This window comes from Filicampus tigris, chromosome 1 (assembly GCF_054856515.1).
Source record: "Filicampus tigris isolate MCC_2025a chromosome 1, RoL_Ftig_1.0, whole genome shotgun sequence".
Taxonomy (NCBI): domain Eukaryota; kingdom Metazoa; phylum Chordata; class Actinopteri; order Syngnathiformes; family Syngnathidae; genus Filicampus; species Filicampus tigris.
Window position 1 is genome coordinate 29,196,489 of NC_141217.1, and position 15,911 is coordinate 29,212,399.

Consider the following 15,911-nt stretch of genomic DNA (forward strand, 5'->3'; position numbering starts at 1 on the left):
TAATAATGTAGCTTAATCGATGCGATGTCATCAGAATTGTGTTCTTTTTTTTAGTTTTCCAAAAATTTTAAAAAATGACTTGGGCAAAATAATGCTATCAGTTTTAACCACATTGTTCTACATGTTCACATCTTCTTAATACCACTTCTTGAAGTTGCTCCATATTTGTTGAAAAAAGCCATAGAAAAAAAACAAAGGTCATGCCAAGTTAATCCTGTGATGCTTGCTGAGCTGAGGGTTTGCGTGGCAGCCGTACTTGTAATTCACTGGCGTAATTTTTGGTTGATTTCTTAATTGCTTGACCCCTGGAACATTTGACTTCAGAGGTTCCACTGCACTTTATATTAAGCTAGCTTTGTCTGTAATGAGAACCTGCAGTGAAAACCTTGGTTATAGCTTCATGAAACCTTTAGCCAGCAAATTAGTCAAATATTCCTAAATCTTCTAGTGCATCTGCTCTCACTTATTTTGCATCAAACTACCGTGTGCATCTTAGGACTGTGTCTATTCCCTGTGGTTAAACAGAAGAAAAATGGCTTCCTGTGAGACAAACACTTGGCCACCTGGTTCGAGTAAGACAGGCCACAGCATGTACCACCACACAGTCACATGTACAGAGACATCTCCGATTAGGTGGTTTTGCCTGCAGTGGTGAAGCAGGAATAATCTGCGTTTCGGGCCAGCACGACTAAACTAAAATGTTCATTTAAAGATTTGTACTCCATAATAAACACACCTTGATGAGAATCAATGTTCTTATGGGGGTCTGCTCATGATTAACAATGAACTCCAGAGAGCTAGGGTACATTTGGTCCATTTAGAAGTGGAAGCAGGATGGGGAAGAGAAGAAAGATCAAATCAGAACTTCCCGCTGTGACTTTGGATGATGGTCCCGTAACTCAGCATGAGCCAGGACAGGGAGAAGAAGATGTGGAATACGACAGGGAAACAGTGTATGAGGGGATAAAAGTATAAAAAGCAGACAGGAAGAGGTTGATTTACTGTTGAATTAGTCCGATGTGGGAACAGTGGGACTAGCTTGCAGAGGTTTTTCTGCAACTGTATGAATGCTTAATATGTCAGCAAATAAATCCTGTAGACTTCAATAAAAAAAAAAGTGTAAACTGTGTCATGTACAGTATGTGTGATGAGGGTAGACGTTACACTGTCATTTGAGCTAAAGCAAAACTGTAAATATCATGAAGCATGATGTACTTACACTCTAAAAACAGTTGGGTTAAAAATAACACAATTTTGGGTCATAAATGGACCGATACTCAAATTGGGTCAGTGTGACCCACTTTCTTGCATTGTTTTGTACAAAACAGCCCATTTTTGGGCTAGAAAGTTGGGTCAAATTGACCCAAGTTATGGATCGGTCCATTTCTGACCCAAAATGGTGTTATTTTTAACCCAACTGTTTTTAGTGTGTAGTATATGCCTTAAAAATAGATTATCAAAACTAAAATACCCAGACTTACCGGGTAATAGAGTCTGATCGTTCATTCTGATGCCAGTCAACAGGCCAAAGCACTACATACCCCTTTATACAATACAATACAATATAATTTTATTTATATAGCACATTTCATAACAGCTAGAGCTGTAACAAAGCACTTTACAAAACATCCATCCATCCATTATCTGTACCGCTTCTCCTCACAAGGGTCGCGGGGCGTGCTGGAGCCTATCCCAGCTGTCTTTGGGCAGTAGGCAGGGGACACCCTGAATTGGTTGCCAGCCAATCGCAGGGCAACTTTACAAAACAATAAATAATTAACAGTAAAAGGCCATAATACACAAGTGTTAATCAATAAATGAACATAAAACACTAAGATCCTGTGGCCATGTCAAGTTAAAATGATTGAGTAGAAATTATGCTGCAACAATGAAAGTGTCCCTCTATCAGTTCAGGTTTGCGTATTTTGCACTGGGGAAGTAAAGAACCATTCCCACAGTGCATTTGTCCAAGGCTGTTTTCCACTTTTCCAACCTGAAATAAGACAGCAAATCCATTCAAATTGGGGTAGCAAAACAAGGAAATGCTGCGGATTGAACCCAGGACCTCAAACACGCAAAGCATGCCCCCTACCACTGATCTCAATCCGCATTTACCACATCCTTCGCTTAGGGTCATCTGGGCGACTCCTGCTCGTCTCTAATGCTGAAGAGGATATGCAGTAGAAAAGGAATAAATGGATGGATATACTGTGTATAAGGTACATAGCGCAGCTGATTCCTTTCAACATTTCTTGTATAGACCATATTAGGTTGTCTTGCATGCATCTGACTTGTGGGAGAAAGTCGAAAGGGAAAGGGGATGCGCATATTTTAACAAGATGCAGAAGGGAAAATAACAGTAGACAAAAGCAGCGACTATGAGGGGGAAATGTCTGAATAATACATCAAGAATGTGTGAATTATTGAAAAGCTAGACGAGAGCAAACATTAGAGAGAGCCCAAGTCCCCTTTACCCTGGGTCAGGGCCCAAAGAGGCAACATTATTCGGGAACCCGTGTGTGTGGGTGTGTGCGTGTGTCAGCCTTTCGCCCAAAGTTGGCTACGATAGACTCGGGCACCCCGTGACATTGTACTAGAGGGTGACACAGAAGTGGATTTTCACTCTTACTCCCACCCCGACAGAAAATCCCGTACCGGCCCGGGACCATATTATGAAAAAATGTTAAATCCTATCCAGTCCCATCTCTGCGAAAAAGACTCCCATCCCGTCCTGCTCCTGTTCAGACGTCCACTCCCACACAGCTCCCATTTTGGGCTACATAAAAAGAAAAAAAAAACAGTTTGCCACCCACTCTTCCTCATGGACTCTCACGCTCCCGTCAGCTCCCGCGAATGTTTTTATCCTGTCCTGTCCCTATCCCGTGATTAAATGTAAAGTTGGCTCCTATCCCATGGGAATCTCACAGGATTCCCGGGTCCCGCGGCATACCCCAAAAATGCCAGCCTCTACGCTAAACTGGAAAAGCAGTATAAGGAAATGGGTGGATAGATGGATAGCCGGCACCCAAGGGTTAGCAGTTAGTCCATTTTGTGGACTATTTGAATAGTAATCGCCCCTCCATTGTGGGGGTTAACTTCCAAACCATCCACCGCTATTAGTGAAATAACAGACAATACAGAAATAGATTCTCGCTAGTCGTGTTTTAATAACATTTACGGAATTTATTTTTAAAGGTCTTTAAACACACCTTTAAAATAATACAAAAACAAAACAGATAGAGTAAAATATACTGAGAGCAAAAGCAATGGAAAACACAAAAATAAGGAAAAATCTGTGTAAGTGTGTACCAATCCCTGTGTGCTTACAATAAACAAAATCCCGTTTTTTCCAAACTAATAAACTTATCATCTCACAATGTTCTTCAATCATGCCCAAAGATGTACATTAGAAAGTTAACCCATAGCCGTCAGTTTCTGTAGGCATGAAAAGCAGGATTACAGCAGATAATATTCAATAATTTTCAAGAAAAACTAGGCTTTGCTGAAATCAGTAAGCCTGTTTCGCTTTGGTACTTCCAGTTATAAAACAGATAAGTGGGGCACCATCTTCTAGTTAATAGTAGAATTAAACCCAATATAAACAAAAGTTTAGTTCAACCAAAATATTTATTTACTGGACAAAAAAAATAATAAGAAATCTGCAAAATAGCAGGACTACAAACCTGGCACCCATTACTGTATTGCACTTTACATTCAGTGATCTATTGACAACGGGTCCACCTTCGGGGCACACTAGGTGTGTCACCTCAACCCCTTCACCCAGAATAAGAAAATAGAGGTAGGGTGAAAAGATGTGCAGAGGCGGTGTCGGTTTGTGGGTCGGGGTGGTTCCTGGGTATTCAAATCCTGTCTGCTGTGACAAAGGTCTGCCAGAGTTCACGCTCAGCTCAGGGAGTCACTGCCAAAGACAACAGTCGGTAAAAATGGAAGTTAGCGATCAGTCATATGATGGGCAGGTGTGGGGAGAGCAACAGCTATCTGATGGACTGTGGCCCAGGAGAAATGAGGGCTAGGAAAGGATGTGTGGCTTGTCTAAACCCAGCTTGATTAAAATAGGACCTGTCCGATGTTTAGTTAAGCTCTTTTGCAATATTTACCTCTTAAGTGCAGACAAATTTATGAGACCAGTGAAACATTACATGTTATCACAGTCTTCTCTGTGCCACTGAAATGCTTTCACTCAGTCAATGAGTCCGTGGGGGAAATGCATTTGCAAGCTCTCTGAACATGATCACAACGGCAGACGCCTCCAAAGTCTACCGCTTCGGTTTCAGCTCCTGACGCTAATCACTTGAGCAGATCATTTAAACAGAACCGGAGTATATGACATTTCCAGTAGAGATTTTTAACATCATCCACCTCTGCTTTTTGCGCAACCCTACCTCCCCTTGTCCATATGCCTGGGTACCAAACTTCACAATGTGACCAGACCCAAACTGCATTTGCATGTCCTTGGGTGGGAAAAACAACAACAACAACAATGTCCGCGTGTGAAGCCTCCCACCCAGCACCAGACGTCTTCTGGACGTTGGATTTTGGGCTGAATCTGGTCGGTCCGTCTTAGACTTGATTTATCCCAGAAATAGTCATTGAAAATTGTGCTGTGTTTGGGTCATCCAAATGTGTCCAAATTTAGTCCCAAAATAGTCGTTGAAAACTGGGTTGTGTTATAGCCCCTCCATTATAGCTCAAATTTAGTCCAAAAATACCTGTTGATAATTGGTCAGCCCATCCTATGCGGTCCAAATTTAGTCCCAAAATAATTGTTGAAAATTGGCTATTGTTTTAGCCCATCCAATGTGGTACAAATTTAGTCCAAAAATAGTCGTTGAAAACTGGGTTGTGTTTAGCCTGTCCAATGTCGTCCAACTTTAGTCCAAAAATAGTTGTTTAAATTTGTGTTGTGTTTGGCCCGTCCAATGTGTTCCAAATTTAGTCCAAAAATAGTCATTGAAAATTGGCTATTGTTTTAGCCCATCCAAAGTGGTACAAATTTAGCCCAAAAATAGTCGTTTAAATTTGGGTTGTGTTTAGCCCGTCCAATGTGGTCCAAATTTAGTCCAAAAATAGTTGGTGATGATTGCGTTTTGTTTATCCCCTTCATTGTGGTCCAACTTTAGTCCAAAAATAGTCATTGAAAATTGACCATTGTTTTAGCCCATCGAATGTGTACAAATTTAGCCAAAAATTGTCGTTTCAATTTAGGTTGTGTTTAGCCATCTTTGTTGTTGTATTATTGTATTTTGTATATGTAAATTGCTTTGCTACAGTTGCAGCTGTTGTGAAATGCGCTATATAAATAAAGCTGTATTGTATCGCATTTAATACTGTATAATGTTAACAAACTATCGTCTCGAAAATTTTCATTTGCTATCGTAATTGGCATTTATTAAAGATAGTTAAAATATATGTCACTCCTGCGCGCCATTTTGAATGGGGATGGACTTCCGCCGCCAAAGATTGACGTTAGGCACTAAGGTTACGTCACAGCAAGTAAACAAATTTGATTGGACGCCTCGTTTGAAAACCAAAGTTGTGGACGGACTTTCCTTCTTTCGAAAGAAAGCAGCAGCACTCTCGCACATGCGCAAGACGTGCTTATCTTTTGGCCGGAGCGGAGTGAAACGACTTGGACAGGAGAATGAAGAAAGTCTTCGAAGAAGGAAAAGAACTGTAGAAGAGATGTAAGTATTAAGTTTTTGGTAATGCCATTTTGTTGAGCATTGTGTACACTGTCTACAGACACAGAGTAAATCGATCGACGTCGATCGATTTATACTGTCAACAGACAGAGTAAATCGATCACCGTCGATCGATTTACACTGTCAACAGACAACGAGTAAATCGATCGACATACGCCCAACGTTGACGAATGCATTCAACAGTTCACACTAGCATTACTTTAACACAATACTCAACAACATAACATACCAAAAACACCACAAAAACATCACCAGAGCTGGGCACTTGACCCTTTTGTCGGTCAGTGGCTCAGGGCTCAGGTAATGAATGACCAATCACGGCTCACCTGTTTTCTGAAGCTGAGCCATGATTGGTCGTTATCTGAGCTCTGAGCAACTGTGCTGTCGTCGTCAGTCAACAGCAAGTGGCAAAATGGCCGCCCTTGAGAGAGACGATATTATACTGTATATTAACATAATATATACAATACAATATTAATCAGAATGCCATGTTTCGACTAGTGGGCCTGCATAGAACATATTCCTGTTAAAAAATGTTGGGGTTGACTTCCTCTTTAAGTAAACAAAAGGATAGATTATGTATGAATGGCAAGTTTAGTAGTCCATTTTGAGGTATTGATGGGAAACAGTTCCCACCTTTGTGTCTAGTCTTGTATTTGGCAAAATAGAGCCCCTGCAATCTGCCTGTTTAATTTTAATGCAAGGCGCCATGTTAGGAACGGATATGACGTCACGTCGTTGACTGGGCCTTCACCCACCAGTTGCTACTGAGTGATACGAGTTATGCAGCCACCTTTCCGCGATCAATTTAGGGTCTGGATTAAGAGGTTCAGGCACACAAAAGTAGCGCTTACCCTTGTTTTTTTGTTTGTTATTGAGACATCCATACGCTTTGCATTCCGCCATGATAGCTTTTTCATAGACCAGAATCCTGTGCGAGCAGGTAATGCCAGCAGCAGCCAATATCGATCCAGATTCGCCTTTAAACGACGCTACATCACGGCTTTGCATCCTGCAGGCCAAGAAGAAGCAAGTATGTCTGTGCACATTAGCTGCCATAGCGTCTCGGACAGATAGGTCCCGCGAGCTATTATAAATTTGCTTCAATACAACCAGTGTAACCAAAATGCATTTGAATGCAATTTGTCTTGATTAACTCTATATATTTTTCTTCCTGACCGCCACAGGTACACTTTGTATGAATGGCTTCCTCCGACACTGGTCGTACTCTCCCCTGAATTAGGACACAGCTGCAGAGCTTCGTCAGCATGTTTGCAATGTTCTTTAGTCCTGACTGGAATTCTTTCATCTGACAACCAGAGGTACACTTTAATGTGTTCAATAATATACTGCTCTTCAGTTGAAATGATCCTACTTTTAGTAAGCATTTAATGACACTATAAAGATAAGTGTCCAAAGAGAAGTAGAAGTTATGAAAGTAGTTCAAGTCTTCATATTAATATGTGACTTTTTATAGTAGCAAAGAAGCTAATACAGTTCTAATATCTTTTTTTTTTAAGTCTACACACCCCAGTTCACATGCCAGAATTGTAAAATTGTCGATGGAATGAACATGAACATGGTAGCAAGCCTGTGACGGCCTGCCAGGATCTGTACCCCCTAGTAACTTGGCCTCGGAAGAAGGGATCCTGCTACAAGGGATTTGCTACAGTTAATTAAATGATTAAAATGATCCCAGGAATACACAGAGTATGTCACTTGATGGTTGGGGTGCACCTTTTTGTTATTTGCGGGGGGCGAATACAGATTCTGGCAGGTGCTCCCGCAGCCAGGAGACACAGATTTGGGCAGGGATAAGTACTTTGGCACAACACCGGATTCGAACCCGCTACATCTCACTGTGAGGCGGACGAGCCGCCAACTTGGGTTTAAATAGTTAAAAATTGTTTCACCCACAAAAAAAAAAGTCACGCAAGGGAGGTTGAAGACAGTCAGGTCGGCCGTCTCTTCAGGGATTTGGCAATCCTATCCTGACCAGTTTTCATCTATTTTGGAGGGATGTCCAGTTCTTGATAATGTCACTGTTGTGCCGTATTTTCTCCACTTGACAATGACTGTCTTTTCTGTTGTTCCTGTTATACTTATTGCCTTGGGAATTATTTCGTAAGACGACCATATCCAATACCTTTGGTATGAGCTCTCTGTGGACCCTGAGTTGGGCTCTTAGATTGACTATAAAAGCCAACTGGAACAGCTGGGGTTGATTGGGCATTTGAACTGCGGTGTGTATACTTTTTATATCTACTGTATGCAATAGATATGCTACTTGAAAGATGTCGATATGTGTGACTTACCTTATCCCTCCTTGGATTGTTTGGTTTCAGCCATTTTCTGTCTCAGCAGACAAGGTGAGCAGCATGTGGTCATTTAAGAATGCCTGGTTTCTGCATCAGGGCACAATGTCAAAGTGCATGCAATGCATGAGTGATCAAAAACCATCAGTTGATGAATAATTGATTGATATTATACACCCATGGTGAAACAGCTCATATGTTCAGCCACATATAATGATGTTTAAACTGCATAGAATCAAGCCCGACATAAGCAAATCAATACAGGGCCACATTTCTGATGAAGAGGTTGATGCAGTAGTTCAACAAAACAACATTTTATGTATCTATTTTACTCGAAATGCGCTGAAGAAGTCAATCAGTCTGCACAGCACTGACAGCATCCACCCATCCATCCATTATCTATACTGCTTTTCCTCACAAGGGTCGCGGGCGTGCTGGAGCCTATCCCAGCAGTCTTCGGGCAGTAGGCGGGGGACACCCTGAATTGTTTGCCAGCCAATCACAGGGCGCACTGACAGCGCTCAACTTAAATTGGATAAACTTCCATTTGTTCTTGAAAGCCCAATTACGCCATCTGGTGCCAGAGGCTGATATGACAATTTTTTCACAAGAAAACTTGGTCCATTAGAAAAGAGAAATAAAATACACTACCATGAATTACCTAAGCGTTTTTGCAGACCATAACAGGAAATGTTTTGTTTGTATAAATCAATAACCAAGTGCGCCTTTTCTCTAGAAATGATGGTTTTCCAATTATTTAGGTTTACATGTACTGATGCATCACCATCACATTACATGTACTGCTGTACTGTTTTATGTGCTGGATCACATGAAGACATCTTTTGATACATTGTCCTTTATTCCTAATATGTTTTAACCATTACTTATAGTAGTAAACTCATATTAATGACAAAGACTGATTTAGTCATTGTTATTTATTTTTCTTCCCAGATTTACAGCAAACGTATTTGGAAGAATACCTACTCTCTATAAATTCCAGATCTTTAGGCACATATATAGACAGAAAGTTGCAAACAAGGATGAAAACAACAACATGCTTCTCATGTGACCTTAAAACCCTGCTGATAATACCTCTAGTCCACCACCGAGCACCCAGGTTTAGTACAAGATGAAAGATAAAGGAACGAGACAACGCGCAGGTTTCCACAGCAGCCTGCAGGGTCACTTGGACAAGCTCGCGCGTCCCTGATTTTCCAGTAAACGTGAAGTCAGTCCACATTAAAACCCTCGGGAAGATCCACTACCACAGGCGCACACTCGTCCAAGTCTGCGTCGAAATCCCAGGAAAATTTCTTGGTCAGGTGGGCTTTGAACTTCTCTGCTCTCTTGCGGAGCGCTCCGTCCACTCCGGGCCCGCTGGCCAACTGGAAAAAGTCCTGACGGCAGAAAATGAAACAATATGAACACACCCATTTTTGGGATGGTTATTTATGACTGTATTATCATCATCATTTTTTTTTTTAAATTTTAATAACTTTTTTTGTGTACATCAGTTTGTATCACTTGTTGTACATACTGAATATATGTTTACTTTTATTTTGCTTTGTTTTATTGTGTTGTCTGCTACCAGGTTGATATTGCAAATTGCTGGCATCGGGTGGAATTCCTGTACCTCTAAAATCATCCATTTCCAAGAGACCACACCACCCCAAAAAAACGACATGTTTTTTTCAACCAATGACATTGCATCATCAAAGAGACAGCCATTTTATAAACTTTAGATTGGTCAATAATTTGTAAAAATAATACAAACGTGGGTTGACCTATAGTATACATTTGTGAAAAACATATGTAGCATATTGTGATATAAGAGGTTTCAGCCCAACGCCAGCAAAATGAGCTGGATAAATAAGGGTTGAATATATGAAAACAATTATAAAATTGAAATTTAAAGGAGCACTGTGAAAGGAATGAATCATTACAGTGAAGCCCCGCCTATTCACGGTTCGCTATTCACAAATACACCAACAGTGTTTCTCCAGGTATTCGCTATTTGCCACTCGCAAATTCACCTAATCTCTCATTTTTTTAGGAATCGCCTATCCTCTGTTATTTGCTGAAAAACTTGCCTATTCACTGTATTTATGCTCAGGCAAAAAGCCTTATCCAACACAAAAATTGTGCTTTGGCACCATCTTGTGGCATCTCAGTCATAATTAACTATGTTGAGGAGAGGAGCTTCTATTGCACAGGCCAAAACCCTTTCCAATATAAAAGTGGTGATTCCATTGTGTGGCAATTACAGACGGATTTCAATCACATGATCTGTATTTGTCTGCAATGTTGGGAGTTTGACATCTGGAGGATAACAAAGGCTTGAAATTGAAATACATCTGTAAGCCTTTTATTAATAGGGGAATGCTAAAAGTGAGCTTTAAATTATATCAACCAACATGTACTGGGATCATACTTTATGACATATTTATGGTTTAATCTATTAACATGGAAAACTATTCCTTTTTTTCAGTGGGCATCAATGGTGCGAGGGGATTTCACAGGGTTCACTCTACTTGAGTAAAATAAAACCATTGGGTGGATTTTGTCTCATGAAGCTGGTACCTGCAGCGTGGAGGTGAGGAAGTTGTCCTGAGACACAATGTCCACAAAAAAGTCAGGAGGGATTTCTCCCAGCTGGTGATAGAGCACAGCAATGAGCCCCAGGTAGAGCTCCTTGCGCTTCTGCATGGCCCCCTCCGCTCGACACAGCAGTCTTAGAAGGCACTTCCAGTGCTCGAAGCCCTCGTACACGTTTCCGATCAGGAAACACACAAAGGCAAACTGCAGCTCACCTAGGAAAGGAGTTTTGTTGTCGGGTCAAATTTGGTTCAGAACAGGTGAGAAAAGTTCAACATTTTTAGAAAGTCCCTCCATCCGCCATCATTTTCTATATTGCCTGTTCACATTCACAGTACAATTTACATTCTTCAGTTTTGGAACATGGGGGGGACATCCGAGTGTCAACCAAGTATGGGAACAACATGCAAACTCCACGTATGTTGGCTGGGGCCGAGATTCAAAACCCAAAGCTCAAGTGTGAGGTAGACCTGAGGTGCAAACTATTCACACTACAAAGTCAAACAATGTCTTTAAATGATTAATGATTATCAAAATTCTTGTTGATTAACTTCATAATCGTTTCATCGAATAATTGTTCCATCTCTAGTGTGCAATAACATAACTTCACGCGCAGTGAAGCTTCGAAGCAGAAATTTTGATGCGACTATTTTTCATAGAGATAATTGCATTATTTAAGTTATTCGATTCATCGTTTCAGCCCTACCGACGCCAAATTTAGACAGTACAAAGACTACCGATTCATGTCTAGTAATGGGCCGGGAAGACACTCACCTAGCAGGTCGAGAGGCTTCTGCCGGTGGTTCTTGTCGAGCAGAGTTTCCAGGGCGTAGGTGTGGTCCAGGCTGCACTGTGTAATCTGGGCAGGCGTGGCCCCCGGTGGGTAAGTCTTCTCCGGGATGACAGAGAAGCGCAATTGTGTCCCCTCCCTCAGTTTCATCTTGGGAAGCCTGTCCAGTCCCTCCCTCATGGTCTGGCAGGCTGTATCGTTCCTCGGCTGTTCGGCTCGGTCCTTGGTGTGTCGGAACTCAGTCTCGGGGACGACGTCGCTGTAGGCACATACCCGGCCCGAGAGCGGCTGCAAGTTGTTGGCCAACTCCTCACTCAGTCGGTCTGTGAGGGACACCCACTTCCTCATCACCTCATAGGGATAAGGTCCGAGGTATGGGTCCAGATCCTGCAGGTTCGCTCGGATTCTGCTCACTTCCTCCTCATTCTGGGAGGGAGAGAAGTCCAGATCCTCTTCTTTGGGATTCCAGTTAGCCAACAGGATGTCTCTGGGTTTGAGACTGAGGAACAGACCGGTCTTTGGGCCAACTTCTCCTCCACAGCTCGGTGGATTGACAGAGCAGTAGTTGAGGAAGTGCAGCCCTGGGGGAATCATCTTAACACCCCGGAAGCGGGGACCAACCTTCCAACTCTTGCAGTCAATGCCAAATTCTGTGCCTTGAGGGACGCCCAGCAGCACTAGGGTGGCCCCCTCCTCAAACAGCTTCCGAGCAACATCAGGATCCATGTCCACACTGCCACTGCTTGCCATTTCTGGAATCTAAATTCGGCTGTCTAGACTTCACACAACCCTATTTCCCATTATTTGAATAACAGCGTATGTTCATACTTACGTTTTTTGTTTCTGGATTTCTTCAAACAATATGCCGCAGTTTCCACGATGCTAGCAACGTAACTTAAAGTGCGACTCTGTGGCAATATTTAATTTACGGAAATAGTATTTATAATAGACTGTTCGTGAGCATTATTATCTGTTTCAACAGTAATTGGATGCCTGTAACGTGCGATGTTAGCATTCGGGAGGAAGCAGCAGACGACCATGTCCTGTTGTAATATGACCCCGTGTCGGAACAATTGCATTTGCAAGATAGGTTCCTATAACAACGCTACAAATGAAAAAAAATACGTACTGGAAGCGATTACGATTGTATAACATTTTTACTACTGAAATTGCTGTTATGACCTAGTAGTCACGTTTTCACAGTTTCAAAGACAAAAGACTAAATGTAAAATTCTTTTTAATAGACATGCCCAAAATACATACATTTAACAGGAATGATTGCTCACAATTTACAAGAAGAGACATCTTGTAAAATTGACACATACAACATATTTATGATTTATCAAAATCAGTGCTAACATTAAAAAACATATTTACAGCCATGACGTTGCATTATGACTGTGCTTACAGTATATGTACATATAAATTTATTCACAAATTTAGAACAGATCCAGTGTTGCAAAAAAGCCGGTTTGACGTGTCATGGGCTGGCCCTTAAAATCGCCATCAGTTTCCCCTCTTACAGACCTCTAAATGCTGTGCAAAGAGACACTCAGAAGTTTCTGCCAACAAGTTATCAGTGCTTTGATAACTTTAATTGACCTGATTCTATTTCTCTTCTTTCCTTGAATTTTCTTGACATCTGAACAAGAAACTGCCTTGCCCTGAAATAATGGAGGGAAGCAGTTATTAATATTCAACAAAATGTGACCTTTAATCAACTTTGACAATTGTTATTTTCAGGTTTACAACTAAAAGGATGTTTGTGAACCTGGATGTCTGACCCTTGTTTGGTTATTTGATGCTTTGTTATAATGTGAAGTCATACAATAAATCATTATAGTCAACCCAAGTACTTGGCATCTCACCGGATAACCTGGACTGCAGTTAAGAACAATGAGTTGCTCCATGTTTTCTAGGGGCCGATCCAGGTCAGAGGGGCGATTGCCGCTTTGCTGACAGCGTGTCCGCTGAGTCATTACAAAGATGGAGCGTAGGATGTGATGAGCCTTCTATTGATAAAATCACAAAGTGAGGTTGGTACATGCGTCAATGACAGCACAAATAAGTGTAAAATTACACAGCAAATTGAGGTTAATATCGCCCACAGCCCTGCCCGTGGTGATTGGATATTACATAACATACAACCCTTTACCTTTCCTGGACAGCTGTCTCTCCCTTTGGATGTATCACTTGAATCTGTCAAATTCTACAAACAAACAAGGCAGGTTTGGACTCATGACACAAAATGTGTTGAGACCTTGAGCGTGATTAGTATTACCAGATTCTGTAGCTCCACCAAGATGACCTCGCTGTACGAGCCCAATATTTCTTGATAGTTACATCTACGCTTTCCACAAGAGGGGACCAATAGGAGAAGTGCCAGGAGAGTGTGAAACAGCTTTCCAGTTTGAGACAGAAAAATGAAAAAATGGGAGAATACACTGCAAATATACCAGTGTTAAAGGAACAGACCGGTTAAAATTCATTTCCCGGCATTTGATTAGTCAGTGTGTGTAAGGAATAAAAGTGCAAACTTCAATGGCATCTGATTTCCTGAAATAAAGGTTTAAACCAATAAAGTATCAAAACAATGACATACCCTGTACGCAGCAGCCATATTGGACATTTTGGACCGCTTCACGTAATGCGTGTGACGTTGCACGTGCTGTACACTAGACTGTTCATTTCGGACTTATATACAGGTCGATTGTGCTAAAATGCCGGATGGCGTCGTCAAGAAGTCCCATAATTTAGATATCACTCCTACTGTCAGGTTTCATGTTCTTCCTTGGAGAAAGGGGGCGGGCGGCAAGACATTAACAACCCTATGGCTGGCAATGCAGTCAGCCTGCGAGCCTCCAATGCGACTTCTATTAGAACTCGTCCGTCAAACATAACCGATTATTATTCAACACCAGGAATACTGTGTAGGCTACATGATCCATCCATTCATTTTCCATATACTGTACTGTAAGCCTTGCACTTTTCCTCACTGAGGTTGCAGGAGAACAGGGGCCAATCCCAGCTGATTTGAGAACTAGATGTGAGCTAAGTGGGAATTTTTGTTTGCCTATATGTACCATGCTTGGCTGGCAACCAAGGTGGACCCCACCTCTGGCCCAAAGTGAGATGTCATAGCTCCAGCACACCTGCGTGCCTAATGAAGACAGCGGTACAGTAGAAAGAAAGACGGATGACTCGGAGGGGCCCCTCAGTATTTTTCCCCTCATGGGGCTCCAATCAAGGCAGAGTCTAGGCAGCCACAAATCTTGAGGGGGCATTGTTCTGCAGTACCTTTTACCATGTCTAACTGACAAATCTAGTCACTTGGATGTGGGTACACTACAAAAGTGCCTTGTAAAGCACTGTGGTCTGAAATCAGACAGCTCTTCCTCATAATGAGAAGACAGCAGGACGATACTCTGAGTAGAGTGAAAATGGGACATGGAGTAGAGTCGAGAAACATGACACGGGTTTCTCTTGATAGAGCTACCACCTACAGTATGTGACGGACCGGTCCGCCTATCAGCCTATGACAGGTGCCCATTTTGTAGGAGATAAACGATAGACAGGTAACTTTAAAAAATAGTCGGACTAAGCATAGTCAGAAGCCCATTTTTTTTCAGTCTATGTAATCGTCAATTTTTGTGGCCAGTCCGATGGCCTTCCATCTACAGCCGAGTTACTTTTAGTATTTCTAGTCAAATGCCCAGCTCTGCAACTTTTTATATTTTAAATTTGAAAAGGGAAGCAAGACATCAAGACAGTCAGAAGTGGAGCGGCGGAGAGAGGCATGAGAGAATAAAAATGTTAAATATATTTTTGGACGGATTTAGTTTGGTGGGGCACAACATTTATTTGAGGGGGCAGGCCCCATCTTGCCCCTGCCTACACCCGGCCCTGGCTCCAATCCCAAAAATAGCAACGCAGACCAAAGTTTACTTGAACTGAAACTCTATTGTATTTCAAAAAATAGATGACTCCCACCCCGATTATAACCTACATTGCATCTAACCTCATGCAAAGTTGATGACGTTGTCATATATCAGATTGGGAAATGCAAAGTGCAGTACTTGACAGACTGTTTTAGCATGCAGTTAAACGTCGTTACGGTCAATTAAATGCAATCTCATCGCCTTAATAACCCCAGACCATACAATTGCCTGCTCTATTGACGCAAACCCAAGCTTAAAGCACACTCACCATTTATATCATTTTCTTCCGCCGGACCCTCAGACGAGCATACAGTATCTAGAGTCAACACCAAGTGTGTGGAATCCACGAAGGATATGTTCTATGAAAACCTCTTCTTGCAGTGCAAAAGCTGCACACACAAAAAGGCCACTTTGATTCGCACTTCCCATAGCCAAAGTCACCGCAGCTCTAATTTCATTCCCCGTCATGGATGCTTCCTCTTGGCTTCACCAAAGCGCGGTCATGCCAAGTCAACGAAAACAATGCAATCGATCATTCAGTCCACATCGT

The 15,911-nt window shown here is 41.9% G+C and overlaps 1 protein-coding gene and 1 long non-coding RNA gene across 2 annotated transcripts; both read right to left on the reverse strand.

The window, feature by feature from the left end:
• Positions 1 to 8,958: 8,958 nt before the first annotated feature.
• Positions 8,959 to 12,498, reverse strand: aar2 (AAR2 splicing factor). Its single transcript, XM_086030635.1, has 4 exons — positions 12,256 to 12,498; positions 11,408 to 12,182; positions 10,619 to 10,848; positions 8,959 to 9,435 (listed from the first exon to the last, which is right to left on the reverse strand). The coding sequence occupies exons 2-4, from the start codon at positions 12,171 to 12,173 to the stop codon at positions 9,268 to 9,270; spliced, it is 1,164 nt and encodes a 387-aa protein (XP_085886761.1). The 5' UTR covers positions 12,174 to 12,182; positions 12,256 to 12,498; the 3' UTR covers positions 8,959 to 9,267.
• Positions 12,499 to 12,687: 189 nt separating this feature from the next.
• Positions 12,688 to 14,122, reverse strand: LOC147153484 (uncharacterized). The gene is made up of 4 exons (XR_015086811.1): positions 13,705 to 14,122; positions 13,579 to 13,632; positions 13,292 to 13,435; positions 12,688 to 13,087 (listed from the first exon to the last, which is right to left on the reverse strand). It is a non-coding gene; the product is annotated as an uncharacterized LOC147153484 (long non-coding RNA).
• Between the last annotated feature and the right edge of the window lie 1,789 nt (positions 14,123 to 15,911).